Below are 17273 nucleotides of genomic sequence, written 5' to 3' on the forward strand. Positions count from 1 at the left end.
AGTACTTTTAAATCTTACTTGTAGAGCTGCTTTCCTAGTTTATTTTTCAAGTGAACAAGTGTTGTTTTCCATGAAGAATAAAGTTAAGGGGAAAATCAGGTCTCACAGCTAGTTAGTGCAGCAAAACAAGTCAGTTCATTCATAGTGTAACAGTGTGTCTCCATGCTATTTAAGTGCCATCCAGCTTCTCATCATAATGTTCATGGATACAGGGAGTTCAAGTCAAACACAGCAAACAAAAAAATCTCAGTAGCTTTTAACCTTGTGGGGTAACTTGCAACTTCATAAATAGCAACTGCTTAAGTGTTACAAGCCCCTCTTATCAACCAAATATCCATCTGAGAACAGAATTACTTCAAAGATTCCCAAAACATTAAGCATAACATTTCTAAATGCTCTAATATAACTGACATTTCAACAGTACAATGTAGTTTTACTTTCTCTGAACTTCAGTTGGTGTTCTCTTTAGTTAGTCACTGAGTCTTATGTTCTGTGGCATATACATTCCTTGCATTTTAGTATTAAAAGATGCACAGAGGGGCGTCATGCACCTAATGTTTTTGAGGGGGCACCAGGGTCAACCAAACCCAACCCACCACCACCACCACCGTCATTAATGCAAAGTTCATATTGCTGCAACAAGCAGTATAAATCACAGGAAACGGTATAAAACACCCGTTTTAATCAGTATTTGTATCAGTAATGGTTGCATTCGATTGCATTTTTACATCTTCAGACAGTTTTACATCGCCTTCTTGTGCTCATCACTTTTGTGCACATATTTTCCATCCACAACATAAGAGGCTGTGCAAAATGTGTCTAAGCTCAATAGAGTGAGCTTAAGCCTATCTCAAAATAAGGTGAACATGTAGCAATCCCTTGAATGAGGATTACTGTAAATGTAGTTTTCCATGTTCAGTGTAAGTTATAGATAATAAAACTAAATGAACTTACTAAAAGAAAATTAACCAAATAAAATGGTTTGAATTTTGTGTCTTGTATTTCTCTATAAATCATCCATGCAAACTCAGTAGATTTGAAATAGTTGTCATGGCTGGGGGGGCTTGGTTGACACTTAAAAGCACTCAAGTAATTAGTTATTTTTAACATGCATCTATTACCATTACATTCTATTTTATAAAAATGAAAAACTTTTTCAAGAAAAAAAAAAAAAAAATTTCACAAATCGCAATCCTTACGATTTCACCGTGACAGTGTGTTGGTCTTAGACACCAAGCACAGCCCTTCAATAGGATAACAGACATTCAAAAAATAAATAAGCTTAACTATAACCTTTGTTTCTTCAAAGTCATCAAAATCAGAGCAGAAAATTCAGACAGTAAAATATTGATGTGGTGCTTTGTTTGGTGTAGCGGTGTTTTTCACACTTAGATGCATGTTTTATCAATACCTCTTTTTGTTTGAGTCTTCATAACAGAATAAAATTCATCAACAAATAAAAACACCTAGTATGCCTAAAACAGCATGTGGGTAGTAAAATTACGCATAGCTGCTCATAAAATTGTTTTGTACTTAGTATTAACTAAGTACAAAACAAGAAATATTAGAGCACTAATAACACAAAACCAATAGATATGGTGTAATAGTACATTTACAATAGGCGTGAAATAATGTAGATATTTAATGAGGCGCAAATTTAGCCTACCTCTTTCATAAATGAATTCCAAGGGCTAAACTCTTAAGTTTGACCTCTAATTTCAACTACAGAGTATCTAAACGTACATTTAAAAAAAATCTAAATATAGAAATAAAATGACATAAAATATCAAACATCAACTTTAGAACAAACCAAACATTACATTTACAAAAGGTAGCCTAACTCACTTGTAGATGATAGTCTAAGTCTAAATTCCAGGACAAACATCAGTGTTTCAAAATACTACGATAATAAATGAATATGTAGGCTATAAAAAAATAAAAAATAAAACAATCTGTCGATGCATTAAAATAAATAAAGATCTGAACAGGGCATTGAATTTTAAATACAGGCCTCACCACGTTAAAATGAAATGTGTTTTAAATGCCAGCTTTTTATAATCCGCAGAGAGGTTTTTTTTTTTTATTCATGAGAGAATCAAAAAGAAAATAAGGTTCCGCCCAAAAATGCTCACAGTAAATAATAAAAATATTCTTGACATTTCACAGAAAATTCGCAAGGAAAGGGAACGAGGATGTACAATTTTATAAAAGAGAAGAACCCATTAGACGAGTCGCTGCACCGTTTACAATAACAGTGACTGGACGAATACTGTGGAAATGTCGCCAAGCAAACCATATCTGTTTGTCTTTAATCTTCTAAAACATGCCAAGAAAACACGGAATACTGTCTCTTCCTCATGCCAGTTATCCCAATCGCCATCACTGTTTGACACATTACAGTTTTACCCTGGACAGAGAATGTAAAAAGCACAGATCATCTCGATATGTTCAGCCGCCCACAGCCTCTCTCAACGGATCCAAAATCTGCTGCTACAGAGGAACCATGTAAAACTGCCTTTCATTACTTAAAAAAAAAAAAAAAAAAAAAAAAAAAATATATATATATATATATAAAAATAAATAAATAAAAAAAATGGTTTTTATAAATGGCTGGAAAGGAGAGGAGCTGCTGCTTTCTTTAAACATGAAAAAAAAGTGTTACGCTGCAAAACCAGTCAAACGCATTTCAGCACCAAAGGAAATGAACAGCAACTGGTCAAACACAATTATTGACAATCTATATTAGACTATGAAAAAAAGACTGACTGTTTCACTGAGACAGCAACCCTCTAAGATCATGTTGGAGAAAGAATCGTCATTGGTTAGTAAATTTTTGTTTTTACTCGCCAGACTTGACGACATGCAAGCATAATGTAACTAAAAAATATATTAAGCAAACAGAGAGGGGGCCTCTTCATATATATATTTCACGCATTATAATACATTGTAATGTATTTTTTATATTTTGTTTTATGATTTTAATCACATTTTAGCTTTTTAAAAATGTACAAATTTCACATTATCAATTTATATGATGTCATGAAATCGCATTTTTTAATAATGATACAAGTTGTTGTCACTGTTTGAAATTTCATACACATTTTTAACAAAATAATTAACAAGGTAGGAACCTAATAATGAAAATTAGGGGTCACGATTGTGAAATTTGGCTGACAATTAATTGTCAAACAAATAATTGCGATTATGACGATTAATTGCCTGTTTTAGGGCTGATTAATTGTCCGTTTTAGGGCTATGATGATTAATTGTCTGTTTTAGGCATTTCATGAATGACGATTAATTACCATACAAACTCACTATTTGTGCTTCATGCACACAACAAAGTCATTTATACAAATTTAGCTTGGGTCATAATAAAATAAGGGTATATAATTTCCTTTTCAGGCTTCAAAAACATATGAATGACAGTCAAATATAAAAGTATACAATTTAAAATAATTAAAATAATATTTTAATTTTCAAAATATGTCTAAATAACTAATATCTAGCTTATTTGTCCGATTTACTTTTGATCCATTGGACTTTGTCAATGTTATGTTTTCTTTTGCTTCTTTTGTAACCCAGCCAACCTGTATAGCTATTATATTATGCAATAGTAAAATATTTCTGCCTTAAATTCTTCACATTCACACATTATTTTAAGGCTCTCTGATTAACTCACAAGCCCTTATTTCTCGTGAAGGAAGACTTTGAGATTCTGTTTCTTGCATTTTATCATCTCCACAGAAATAGAGCAGGGCATCTCCTCTGTCTCACTGCATGAATAAACCCACAATGACCACGGACATTTGCCATTACATGGCCGTTAAGCGAAACTGGAGCGCTTTGCGTTCACAAAATGAATACGTTTATACCTTGTTTAAATATTCGTGGGAGTTTGGCGCAAGCCTCTGAAGACTGCGTGCACATCAGAGTGCTTGAGAAGTGGTTCATCTTCACATGCTCTCAAGAGAGCTGCTCATGATGTTCGCGGTGCGGTTCCCTGAGATGCTCGGAGTTCAACTGAATGAGACAAGGGCTTTTTCCTGTGTGCTCATGAGACAGCATGCAGGGAAAAAGGAGGCTGAATCCAGCTTCATAATCGACTGCTTTTTATTAAGTAAAAGGGCCTCGGTGCTTCGACACCACACAACTCTATCACTGGCAAGTGAAATGTTAATATTTACTTGCCAGTGGCTAATAAGACATTTTTTTTGGTTGCATAGTGCGAAATTTACTCGCATATGCGAGTGATTTACTTGCAATGTAGAGGGCTGGACAGACAGAGTTAGAAAAAGTTAACTGCACATAAGTTGATTTAATTAATTAGCTTAACATCATGCTTTCCCATATGTGCTCGACCTTCCCCGTGAGCACAATCCAAGGCAGCCATGGGACTTTGCCTTTAGTGGAAAAAGCGACTCAATTGGACTGATAAAAAAAACCTAAAATTTAGAATGTGAAAAGATTTCGCCACACACACATTCTTTTTTACATGCAACAATCATTCAATTTAACTGTCAAAAAGGTACAAATATGTTTTTGGAAGTTCAAATAATCCATTTAAAATCCTCTTGGCTCAAATATCTGAGGGGGCAAGTGCCCCCATACTTTGAATGGGCATGTCACCTCTGGTTGCACATACTACAAATGTTTTTCCTATTAGTACAGTATTTCTGTTTGTTGTAGCTACAGTGACTGAACAACAAATTATCTAAACAGAAGATGTGTCAGCCTGGAACAATTGAGATACAAAACAAGTACAGATATTTCTTCATACCATGATGTTGAGCAAGGGTGCACACAGACCCTTCACCATACCCACTTTTTTTGTGCCCCTAAGAATACAGCTTTACTCCATTTTAGCTTTTCTAATGCAAAGCCTATTAAATCAGATACAACAACCTTCCCACATGGTTTAGCACTAATGCACAGACATCACAATGTCTAAGCTTTGCATTGATTTCTCCACATTAGGCACACTTCAATATATCATCAGATGCCATTCAGAATGGAAGGCAGATCAATACGCATTAAAGTATCTGGTGAAATCATTCAGCGGTTTAAGAGGTACAGAAACCAAAATCAGGTGAATGGTCAATAGCAGGGATCAAAATGACCCAAAAATAAATAAATAAATAAAAATCAACACGGACAGAACAGCTAAACACTCAAATTTCATTTTAAATGTCAACATGCATAGACCCTAACTGCAATAAAACCCAAGACTTAGAGATGGTTCACCCCAAAAGGAAAACGGTCATCATCGTTTGTCTCAGTTACCATTCACTTTCACTGTAAGGAAAAAAGATGCAATGAAAGTGAATGGTGACTGAGGATGTCCTTCTGCCCAACATCTCATTTTGTGTTCCACAGAATAATCAAGACATTTGAGTTAGGAACAACATGAGGGTAAGTAAATGACAATCTCTTCAAGTTATAAAAGCCATTCACCAGCCATTTGGTAACCTGTCTGAATGTACCAAAACTCAGGACCATTTCTATTTACTAAACGATCAAATGCAGTTACTCAGCCATCAGCAAAAGCTTTGGGCTGAGAAACAGACACAAACTGAGATAGATGACTACGCACAGGTCACAGAAACATATGTGAACCTACAGTCTCAGTCAGTGTTGCCTGAGCAAGCAGATGAGTCCCAGCCTGCCCTCAATGTACTGTCTCACTTTAATGTTCAAGACCCTGGTACAATGCACACAGTAGATTTGATGACAGCTCCATTGAAACCCCACTTCCACACCATAAACTCAAACTTTCCACAAATACAAAGAGAAAAAAAAAAAAAAGGATGGAAGAGGTCTCAGCATCTTAACATAAAGGGAGGAAAGAAAATAGCAAGAGTTGTCTCTCAAAACAGACAACTTTCCCTTCTTTGTCCTCAGCAGAAAGTCTAGGAATGAAACCGGTGGCCCTAAGAAAACCAACTGTGTGAATGGGCGGTTTTCTTTCATAAAGAGGTAAGCCTGGGGTTAACGCGGTTAATATGACATGAATGAAACCGAGCCATTCCACATGGCCTGCTTCACACAGGTGAGTGGGTGGTGGTTGTGAGCATGTACGTGGTAATGAGAGCATGTTGCCGTTACCTTTAGGTTTACTAGCAGTTCGGGCCGCTATGCAAGAGAAGAGCTTTAACACGCCCTTCCATGAGTACACAGGCTGCAGCTTAACAGTGGCAGACATTGGGAGCAGACTGACTCTTCATAATGCTCTTTCCATAGAAACAAAATAGCCCATAAGCAAGGGCGGCTCCTTTCCCATTTCACACTTTCTTATCGTCTTCTTTTAAAACCGGTGCAAAAACAGCTCCAACAGGTCGCCCAGGGCCGCAGTAAGTTATCCCCACCCACAACCTCCCCAGAGGAGGAAGGGATGAGTCTCTCCTCAACACCTACACATTTGTGGAACTAATTCTAGCAACCCTCTAGTTGATTCCTTGAGAGTGGAGACCAGGAGATCTGTGTTTTACGGTAAAAAAAGAAGTCCAACTTAGGACATGCACAAAGAAAGTTGGTGGATAAAAATTAAAAAAAAAAAAATAAATATTTATACACAATGATTTGCTGTAATCCAGGAATGTTACACAAGTAGATCCAGCTCCCAGCGCCTGACAGGAGACTTAAGAAGCAATCCAGGGAGAGAGGAAAAAAGCAAAATACAGGGGTGAGCCGAGTTGATTCATATTCCCCCTCTCTTAAAAGCACATTCCAGGACACGTGTAAGAGAGACCACTCCCTGGACTTTCTAAATATCCTGTCAGCTCTCCAGAGGAGAAACCAGAGAGAGGGAAGCAATGCGCTGTTGCACCGAAAAGTGAACTCTCAGAACGACCGCAGAAGGGAGAGACGAATGAGGCAAAGTCCCAGCTGCACCGTCACCACTGTTGAGGTTGAGGAATCAAATGTCAGACTGAAGTCAGCATGCTTGCTCGCTAGCTCTTTCTCTCCCTAAGAAGAGGAGGAGTGGGACCTGTTCATGGGCCTAGCCGTGTCAGATTGCACAGCTCCTCCTCCTGCTACTGCGGTCGCTGCCTCTATTCACGCCTTTCAGACAAAGAGACTTTACAGCATGGCACTTCTAAAAGTTAGACAAGGTGCTCATAGGGACCAAATTAAAAAAATAGCCTAATGTAGCTTTACAGGCACATTACAGGGATAATTCACCCACAAATGGAAATTGTCATTTACAGTTTAATGCATTTGAATGGAAGAAAAAAAAAAAAAAATCTTTGAGAGGGAGAATGTGGCAGCTTACAATAAATTTAATATCACCAGTTTTGCTATATAGAAGCTCAAAGCATAGACAACACAAGCCACATCATATTCAGAGAACAAAAATGTTTACAACTACACATCACCACTCACCATGCTCACTATACCCAAAATACATCAGCACTGAAACTGACGTTAAGGCCTGAAAGATAAACACCACTGCCGTTTTCAGCGTGTCACTACAAGGCTCTGATTGTCTTGTGACCTCTGGTCCTTTAACCCAGTCAAAACATGCCCTGTAGATTCAACTAGTGATGATACAACCAAAACAATCAATTCCACAAGGTTATGTTCGTGGATCCTCTTACTGAAACCATGACCGTTGCATCTCATCTCCTTGAGCTTCTATTGTAAAAGGTGTTAATCTGCAGGATCTTTTGATCTTCCAAAACAGTCTTTTCCCTTTTATGTAAAACATCTGTTAAATATGGAGCTGTTAAGTACAAAGAACCTGATATTACAAAATAGGACTGGGTATTTGAACAATCTCGATATCAATTCTTAAATCCCAAGATTGATCTTTTACTTGATATGTAAATCACTTGCCTAGACAAATTTTGCACTGACTAAAAATATCTGTGATTAGCCACTGGCTGGTAATTGGCTAAGAAGTTCAGCATCCTTTCACTGCGTGTTGAGGGTAAAGGTTTGCTTTGACTCGTTCACTGTAAAGAGTGTCCAAAGACAAGATCCACGTAATCCATTTGTCATGAAATGTCTTTTAAAATCCTTTTTGTTCTTTACAAACAGTTGTTGATCAAAAACAAAATATAAACATTTATTTTTAATCCTGAACTTACATACAGGCCCCGTTTCCACCTGGTATTAAGATGCATTTCAGGTGATCCGATCACATGTGGTTAGGTGAGACACAAGGCTGTTTGCACCTGGTTGTTTAAATGCATCGCCTGTGACCACTTGTGTTGGGATTTGGAGTGGGGGGGGGTCTCCGTTTCATGACGACATACAATCACTATGTCAGTGTGTTACTGCATGGTTTTAAAGCAAAGTCGGTAAAGACAAAGAAAGTGAAAAAAAGGCACACTGTTTCTTCCAGATGCCATTGAAATTTAATCCAAGCACACACGCAACGTCAAGCAGAATTATCCATTATTTTAGTGGATTACCTGTATTAAAGGAGCTTGGTGTTCATGCTTGTCATCTGTATTGATACCAGCGCTTCACTGCTGCCGGGACGCATACAAGATGGATTAGTGTTTACACCTCAAATGTGATGTGGAGTCTAGACTTGCCATGATATCATAATTTTCACACCGGTGCGGTGTTCATGTTCAAACTGACTAACACTGGTATTACCGCTGGTTGGACGCTAAGTGGTACTATGGGGTAATTTTTGTTAAGCAATAGCCTACACAACACAAGGCAGCTTGATTTCAAACTTTTAACTTTTATTTTAACAATTTCTAATGAAACTAAATTAAACTAATTAAAATGTGTGTTGTTCAACTTTATGAAAGATGGCTTTTCAATAGTTGTGAAGGGCTTTTCAACAGTTGTGAAGGGCAACATCTCTTTGGCAAAGAACCTATTTCATCCATGCATTCTCTCCAACATGGGCTACCGGTTGGGTATTTCGTTGTCCAGTCAAATACATCACTTATTATTGGTTGTTGTGGGTTTAATGTTGCCGTTTTATTACCTTTCATCACAGCTGCTTTGGAAGGGTAATGACTTTGAATGCGTGTGAATACATTTGTTTTGTTCCCTCCTAGGGCTGGGCGATATGCAAGAAATGTTCGATGTTTTTATTAAAAAAATAAATAAATAAAAAAATAAAAATAAAATAATAATAATAATAATAATAATAATAATAATAATTCAAAATTACATCAGTTACATCAAATACTCCAGCTGAGGGATCTGTGAAAATTCTTGCTTTAGTGATTTTGCATTGAAAATTAAATTAACAAAAAAATTAAACCAAAAAAGGCATTTCTAAATTCAAATGAAACAAAACTAAAATAGTGATAAAAAAAAAATCATATATAACCTTTATATATTTACACCTTTCCATTTACCGTCATGCAAGTACCCATCTATGACAACAGGCGGAAAATTACTAATAAAAATTAAGATCTAAAAACAATTATAAAATGTAAACAATTATAATAAAGATGATAATCACTGAAATATAAATCATGGTTCGAGGTGAACGTGCTTTAGTATTATTTTATGATTTAATCGCAGATGTATAGGCTATATATAAAGTGACCCTGCAGAGTTGCACTCAAGGAACTGCTCTGTGAAAATAAATCTAAAACTCAAAAGCATCTCCTGAGCTGAGATGGTCTGAGGTCATTTGCAGCATTCTCATGGACGACATTATTCTTGCAAATTTTTTTCAGAAGACTGAAACAGAGTGAGAACCCTTTACATATACACGTGTTCCACTAGACTGCGCTCCTTCAAACAAACAGTGTTGTTAGACATGCGCACAGACGGCTTTTCTGTCATCTGTTCTTAAAAACATAATAAAGTGTGTTTCTTCAAGCACGTGTCTGTGTGTCTAACAGCATGTCTTGTGTCATTCTGAATCAGAAACGTCTTACAGTTACTCACCATGCACATTATATTCACTACCTGCAATTAAATGTCTTCTGTCAGTGCGTGTACTTTGCTGCCTGTGTAATTTGATACGTTGGTAAAGAACATCTGACTTTCAATTAGGGGTGCAAATCGGATGTTTCATCACGATACGATTTTATATCGATTCTCTTGGCCTGCGATCCGATATGTGCTGATACTTCAAAGTCCGCCGTGATACGATTTCGATTTGATTCGATTTGGGGCCCTGCGATCGATATTCCGATATTATGTGCCTATTTTACACAATCAATCAATCAATAAATAAATAAATAAATAATAAAAAAGTTGACTTCCGGCTGAGCATGTGAGTGAGAAGACACGTGTGAAGTGAGCTCCCAAGCATTTTGTCTTTCAATTATATCTTTCAGGCTACCTGAAGCTTTTAACACATTGTGTTTTTTTTTGTTGTTTTTTTTAATTACTCATTCTAAGATTGTAGCTTGGAAAGATTTATGGCTTCTGAAAGGCAATGGAAACTTAAATCGTCAGCAACCGTGACAGAGTCATGGTGACAAGCTGCCGTTGGATCTGGAAAATCTCCGTGCCACTCTGATCTCCAAGCTATCATCTACCATTGCAGAACAGGTAAAAGCAGCCATTGACTCCGCTCTTGCATCTTTTGAGTGTTTTAAATAGAGCATTGAGTCACAAGGACGGCACACTGACGAGCTTAATCAGCACTTGAACGACTACAGCGACCACATTGTAGCACTGGAACAGAGGGTGCTAAAGTTGAATTCGGCTAACAAACGACTCACCAACAAAGTGGAAGACTTGGAGTCACGCTCTCTGCGTTGCAATCTTCAGGTCATCGGCACCCCGGAGCGAGCAGAAGGGAGTGATCCGGTTACGTTTGTCAAAATTTTTCCAGGATGTGCTCGGATCAGAAATCTTTCCAACTGCCCCACTGCTGGATAGAGCACACCGTATTGGCCCTGCGGCTTCAGCTGACCGGGAGAATCAAAAGGCCTAGAGTGATGATCGTGCGGTTTCACTACTTTAACGTCAAAGAAAAGGCTGTTCGGCGTGGGAATTGGAACCAACTCTATCAGAGCCGTAAGGTCTTCATTTTCAACTCCAGCGTCGCTAAGAGGAGGGCGGCATTTACAGCTGTGAGAAACAGCCTGCGTGAGAAGAACGTGCGGTTCTCTCTTAGATTCCCCGCTCGCCTGCTGATTGGCCTCTGCGATGAGAAGCTTCATTCACTGCCCCACAGAAGCACAGTGATGGTTTAACGAACGGTATTCAACATTCTAGGTATCTTGTAGATATAATTATGCAAAGGACACCATTTTATAAGCAATTGTACTCTGATAACTGATAACTTAAGAGCGTTTAGGCAAATATATGTTTTCATGTCGCCTGAAATGAATGTTCTCTATGTTACTCCACATGTTCGGGAATGACTTCATGCGACAGATTCGAATAGATATGGTTTACGAGCATCAGATGTTCCAGAGATTTGGGTTCTGCCTCCATTGTTTAGGAATGGAGAGAATAAATTGAGTGATGTTCAGGGTAGGGTGAGGGGAAGGATGATGGGTGTTTTTTCCCCAATTTATTTATTTACCTCTTTTTTTTCCTTCGCTTGTGGCCTCCTCTCTACTTATATATTAACCTAACTTGATGGACAATACCAGAAGCTCAGTTAGATTCTTGAGTTGGAATGTGAAAGGACTGAATGGTCCCATTAAAAGATCCAAAATTTTGACACATTTAAAACTACAAAAACCTGACGGTGTATTCCTCCAGGAAACTCATCTGCACCTCAAGGATCAATGCAGACTCCAAACTCGCTGGACATCACATGTTTCATTCCAACTTTGATTCCAGGTCTAGAGGAGTTGCCATTTTGATTAATAAGACTGTGCCTTTTTCTATTGACAATGCCAATAGAATGGTAGATATGTAATTGTGAAAGGGGAAATTTCACAAACACCATTAGTTTTGGTAAATGTATATGCCCCAAACTTTGATAATACTCTCTTTGCTCAGAATTTGTTGTCAAAGATCCCAGCTCTAAACACACATCTTTTGATATTTGGGGGAGATTTAAACTGTGTTATTGATCCAGATTTGGATAAACCAAGTACTGTTATGAAAGTTCCCTCTGCCATGTCAAAGATATTTTCTGAGTTTATGGTTCAGAATAGTTACAATGACCCATGGAGACACTTTAATCCCACAGCGAGAAAATAATTCATTCTACTCATGTCCATCAATCTTTCTCTCGTATAGATAAAAAAAAAATTATCAGTAGTTCTTAATTCCTCAGGTTGTAAACTCTGAATATCTACCCATTGTTATTTCAAACCATGCCCCTCTAAGACTTTTTTCATATCGCACTCCTCGACCGCCCTGCAGGTTCAATTCTTTGCTTCTATCTGATTCAGAATTTTGTGAATATATTTCTAATTCAATAGATGATTTTCTCCTTACTAATCGGACCGATTCAATCTCTTATTCCTTACTTTGGGAAACTTTAAAGGCTTTTTTAAGAGGACAGATAATCTCTTACACTGCTTATGTTCATAAAGAATGGAGGAATAGGATTAAAAAGTTATGACAATATTCAAGCTTTAGATGACCAATATGCTCATAACCCCACTCCTGAGCTACATAAACAAAGGCTTAATTTGCAGGCAGAATTCAATGTTATCCACAGGTAAGGCAGAGAGACTTTTGTTATACACGCATGGCAATTACTATGAATATGGGGATAAGGTCGGTCAACTCCTGGCCCACCAGCTGTGCAGCCAAGTGGCTTCGCGCTTTATTACTCAAACTGCACAGCCCGGTGGCGCACTAACCTCAGATCCTGTGGAGATTAATTTGACTCTTAAAAACTTTTACTCCTCTCTGTACAAAACTGAGGCTTCTGACCATTCAGAAGAAATGAACCAATTTCCTGGGCGCATTAACTTCCCTAAGGTTGATTCTCTTTTAGCATCTGAAATTGATAGACCCATTATTTTGAGGAGATTATTAAGTCAATTAATTTGTTGCAATCTAAGAAATCCCCCGGCCCAGACGGGCTGCCTTCCAAATTTTATAAGAAATTTCATGCTAAATTGGCACCACTTCTTTTGTCTATATTTGAGGAATCCCTAGAGCTAGGTATGTTGCCCCCAACATTGAGACAAGCATCTATAACTCCATTGCTTAAAGATGGGAAGGACCCAACTTTATGTAACACACAGAACTATTAGCCTCCTCAATGTTGATGTTAAGATTTTAGCCAAAATTTTGGCCTCTCGTTTAGAGGCAATACTTCCTAATATTATCTCAGAGGAACAAACCGGATTTATAAAAGGACGGTATTCATTTTCTAATATCGTACACTTTTTAATATTTTATACTCAAGACAAAACAGTAGCTCCTCTGAGGTGATCATTTCGTTAGATGCCGAAAAGACATTTGATAGGATAGAATGGGTTTATCTTTTTAGGGTACTGGAAGAGTTCGGTTTTGGGGATGGATTGATTTCATGGATACGTTTATTATATGCTGACCCTCAAGCTTCAATTTATACCAACAATGTTAAATCTGAATATTTTACTTTATCACAGGGTTCGCGCCAGGGATGCCCCCTATCCCCATTACTTTTTGCCATAGCTATTAAGCCCCTTTCAATAATGCTTAGAACACTCCCTGCATTTCAGGGAATAATCCGCAAGGGAATTGAACATAAATCAGCCTTATTCGCTGACGACTTATTACTCTACGTTACCGATCCAATTGCATCTATTCCTGAGATAGTATGTCTATTAGATGATTTTGGGAAATTTTCTGGGTATAAACTGAATTTACAAAAGAGTGAATTGTTTACCCATAGATCAATCTGGCCAAAAACTAAAACAGAATGACATACCTTTCCACTTGGAAAGTTCTAAATTCAAGTACCTTGGTGTTAATGTAACCCTTTCTTATTCTGCCTTAAAGGCAGCAAATTTTATACCTTTAGTTTCATACATGAAGTCAGCTTTTTTAAGATGGGCAGCTCTTCTATTATCTCCACTAGGTAGGATAAATGCTGTAAAAATGAACATTCTCCCAAAATTTCTTTACCTCTTTCAAGCCATTCCTTTGTTTCTACCCAAATCTTTCAAGAATATAGACCAATTAATCTCCTCTTTTATATGGGCAGGAAAAACTCCTAGAGTTTCCAAAATTTTGCTCCAAAAAAGTCGACTAAGTGGAGGGCTTTCCTTGCCCAACTTTATGTATTATTATTGGGCGGCAAATATTCAGAAATTGGTGTTCTGGGTACAGGCCTCCTCTTTGCCATGGTGCCACTTAGAAGCTAAGTCTTGTATTTCAACATCTCTCCCTGCTATGGTGTTCTCTTCTCTCCCTTTGTCCCTTTCACATTACACGGATAACCCAATAGTATGCTCTTCTCTCAAAATATTCTTTCAATTTCAGCGTCATTTTAAATTTACCTCGGCATCAACCATGGCTCCTATTCGTAATAAGCATCTCTTTCTTCCTCCCTTTTCAGATTCCATATTCTCTTTCTGGGAGAAGAAAGGTCTGAAATGCTTTTAAGATCTTTTCATTAATAATGTGTTTGCAAATTTTTCTGAATTATCCTCATCATTTAATCTGCTTCCCTCTCACCTATTTCATTATTTTCAAATTAGGCACTGTACCTCCTCTCTGTTCTCTGGGTTTCCCTCTCTGCCTACAAAGTCTACATGGGAAGACTGAATCCTCATATGGATGGGATTATCTCAAAGATATATGCAGTTATCTTGTCAAGGGATAATTCTCACAGCATTAAAACTATCAGGGCTTGGGAAGAGGAACTTGACTTAGAGTTTGAGGATGACTACTGGAGTAGAGTATTAGACAATGTACGTACCACCACTTCGTGTGCTAGACTTAGCTTTACACAATTTAAAACGATTTACAGAGCTCATCTCTTGAAGACAAAACTTTCTAAAATATATCCCAATGTTTCAGATTTGTGTGATAAATGTAAACTTTCACCATGTAACCTTAGCCAAATGTTTGTATTTTGTCCCAAGTTGTAAAATGTTTGGAATTCTTTCTTTATAATAGTTTCTGACATCCTAGGGGTCAAATTAGTTGTTTGCCCTTTGGTTGCAGTCTTTGGTGTTTCATCTCGGTCTCAGACTTTAAGACGTAGACAGGCCGACGCCATGGCTTTTGCATCCCTTCTTGCTAGGAGCAGAATACTGTTATCTTGGACCTCCCCACAACCCCCTTCTATTTCAGTTTGGCTCAAAGATTTAGCCTTTTTTTTTAAACTTGAAAAAATTAAGTACAATATCAGAGGTACAAGAAAAATGGCGACAATTTATTAATATTTTTTTAATGATTTACAAACCGTAGACATGGATTGAGTGGAGGTGTGTGTGTGATATATATATACACACACATACATACACACACACACACACACACTTTTTTTTTTTTATCATTTCAATTATGCATGTATGTTTGCTTGTATTTAGAGCCATGTCGGTGGAAAAGGGCTATAAGCCTAAGAACATGGGCAAAACATTACCAAATTTTGGTCAAAAATAATCCCTTAGGCCTATTAGTTTATCATATCGCAGTTCAATTCGCAATTGCCATATTTTTCAAAATAAATCTCAATGACCAAATCATGCAGCACAAGTACAAAGCTGCAATCAATGCAGGGAAAGTGCACATAAACAAGAGGGCTGAGGGCAGGGTAGAGATCCTGCCCAGCATTTCCATTCTAAATGAGGGCCCAGGCAAAATATTTACATGCAGGTCATGGAGTTCTGGGTAGAGTAAACAGCAGACCTCTTCTCCACCATCGCAGGGATGCAAAACAGGTTTCCAATGGAAATCTATCCAAGATCATCACGAGAACACACCTTGGTAGCAGCACCACAAACAGCATAAGCATATGGCCGTTGTACACTCCAAGCTCATTACACATGCACAAATCTTGAATTAAAAACGTACGCACTGACAGCCAAGGACAATTGCAGCCTTAACATACAATGCACATTACAAAGTATATCATTCGCTGTGAATATCAACACCATAAACAAAAGGAATACAGCTGGGAGAATTTAATTTCTCTCTTGCAGACAGTATTCACAAGTTTTATCCTTCATAATACATCCTTCACAGTCCTATTTTAAAAAAGCATTATAATTAATTACACATCACTATCATCACACTGCCAAACCGACTACATCTGCATGACCATCTTCAATACGCTCGGCTCGAATTTGGCCTCTAACTTCAAATGGGAAACAGAAGCTTTTCCATCTGAATACAAATGAGCAGAACATGCACACTTCGTTAGCGATTCTATCCCATCCATTATCTCATGCTCATCTTTTTTTTTTTTTTTTTTTTTTTTTTTTTGCTCTAAGTCCTCGTGGTGGCATAGTGAATCACCTCAATCCGGGTGGTGGAGGACGAATCTCAGTTTCCTCCACATCGGAGACAGTCAATCCGCACATCTCATCACGTGGCTCGAGCACATTACCACGGAGACAGAGCGTGTGGAGGCTAATGCTATTCTCCGAGGCATCCACACACAACTCGCCACATGCCCCAATGAGGGCGGGAACCACATTATAGCGACCACGAGGAGGTTAACCCAATGTGACTCTACCCACCCTAGCAACTGGGCCAACTGGTTGAGGAAGCCTGACTGGAGTCACTCATCATGCCCTGGATTTGAACTTGCGACTCCAGGTGTGATTGTCAGTGTCTTTACTTGCTGAGCTACCCAGGCCCCCTCATCTCCTGCTCATCTCTAAGATATCTTTTCAATGGACAGAGTCCATTAGAGCTCTATGCCGTAACTCTATATGCAGAGAGCACTGGGCTGGGCTGCTAAGGTAACCTGCAGCTATAACCATTAACAGATAGGTGCTGTGGGCAAGCAGGGTGGATCTAGACATGATCATAACAATGTTGCACTTTTTGTATTAGTGTGCGATTTTCTATTTATGTGAAGTGCCAACAGGGGATGAAGACTTTGTGCATCTTGAAAATTCAAGAGCTTTTATGTAGTCAAAATGTATAAGTGCTAATAAACAACGCCCACTCTGTCTGATGTGTGACAAACAGGAAAAGCTTCACAAGCCAAAACTGTCTACCAAGAGACATGTCTATTTTGCAAGCATGCTATTACAGTGGCAAGAAAAAGCATGTGAACCCTTTGGAATTACCTGCATTGGTGTATAAATGTGTCTTAAAATCTGGTTTGATCTTCATCCAAGTTATAATAATGAACAAGCAATCTGTTTAAACCAGGGGTCGGCAACCTATGGCACGCCTGCCAGCATTGGCATGTGGAGGGGTAATCACTGGCACGCCAGCAACGACGAGAGAGGAGTAGACTATTTTATTTATAT

General features: G+C 38.1%; 1 protein-coding gene across 3 annotated transcripts in view; it reads right to left on the minus strand.

Annotated features, from left to right (window-relative positions):
- Positions 1-17273, minus strand: part of LOC127456508 (E3 ubiquitin-protein ligase Siah1) — a 46705-nt gene that overhangs the window by 14177 nt on the left and 15255 nt on the right. Inside the window, exon 1 of one of the 3 annotated variants that reach the window (XM_051725035.1) lies at positions 6106-6933. The exons of 1 other annotated variant lie outside the window; for it this stretch is intronic. In XM_051725035.1, the coding sequence (XP_051580995.1) occupies positions 6106-6202 (97 nt within the window). In that variant the 5' untranslated portion in view covers positions 6203-6933. Of the gene's footprint in view, positions 1-18; positions 2435-6105; positions 6934-17273 lie in introns of those variants that run through there. One more of the 3 variants, XM_051725037.1, reaches the window with a different exon arrangement.

Source organism: Myxocyprinus asiaticus, chromosome 18 (genome assembly GCF_019703515.2).
Source record: "Myxocyprinus asiaticus isolate MX2 ecotype Aquarium Trade chromosome 18, UBuf_Myxa_2, whole genome shotgun sequence".
NCBI classification, from domain to species: Eukaryota; Metazoa; Chordata; class Actinopteri; order Cypriniformes; family Catostomidae; genus Myxocyprinus; species Myxocyprinus asiaticus.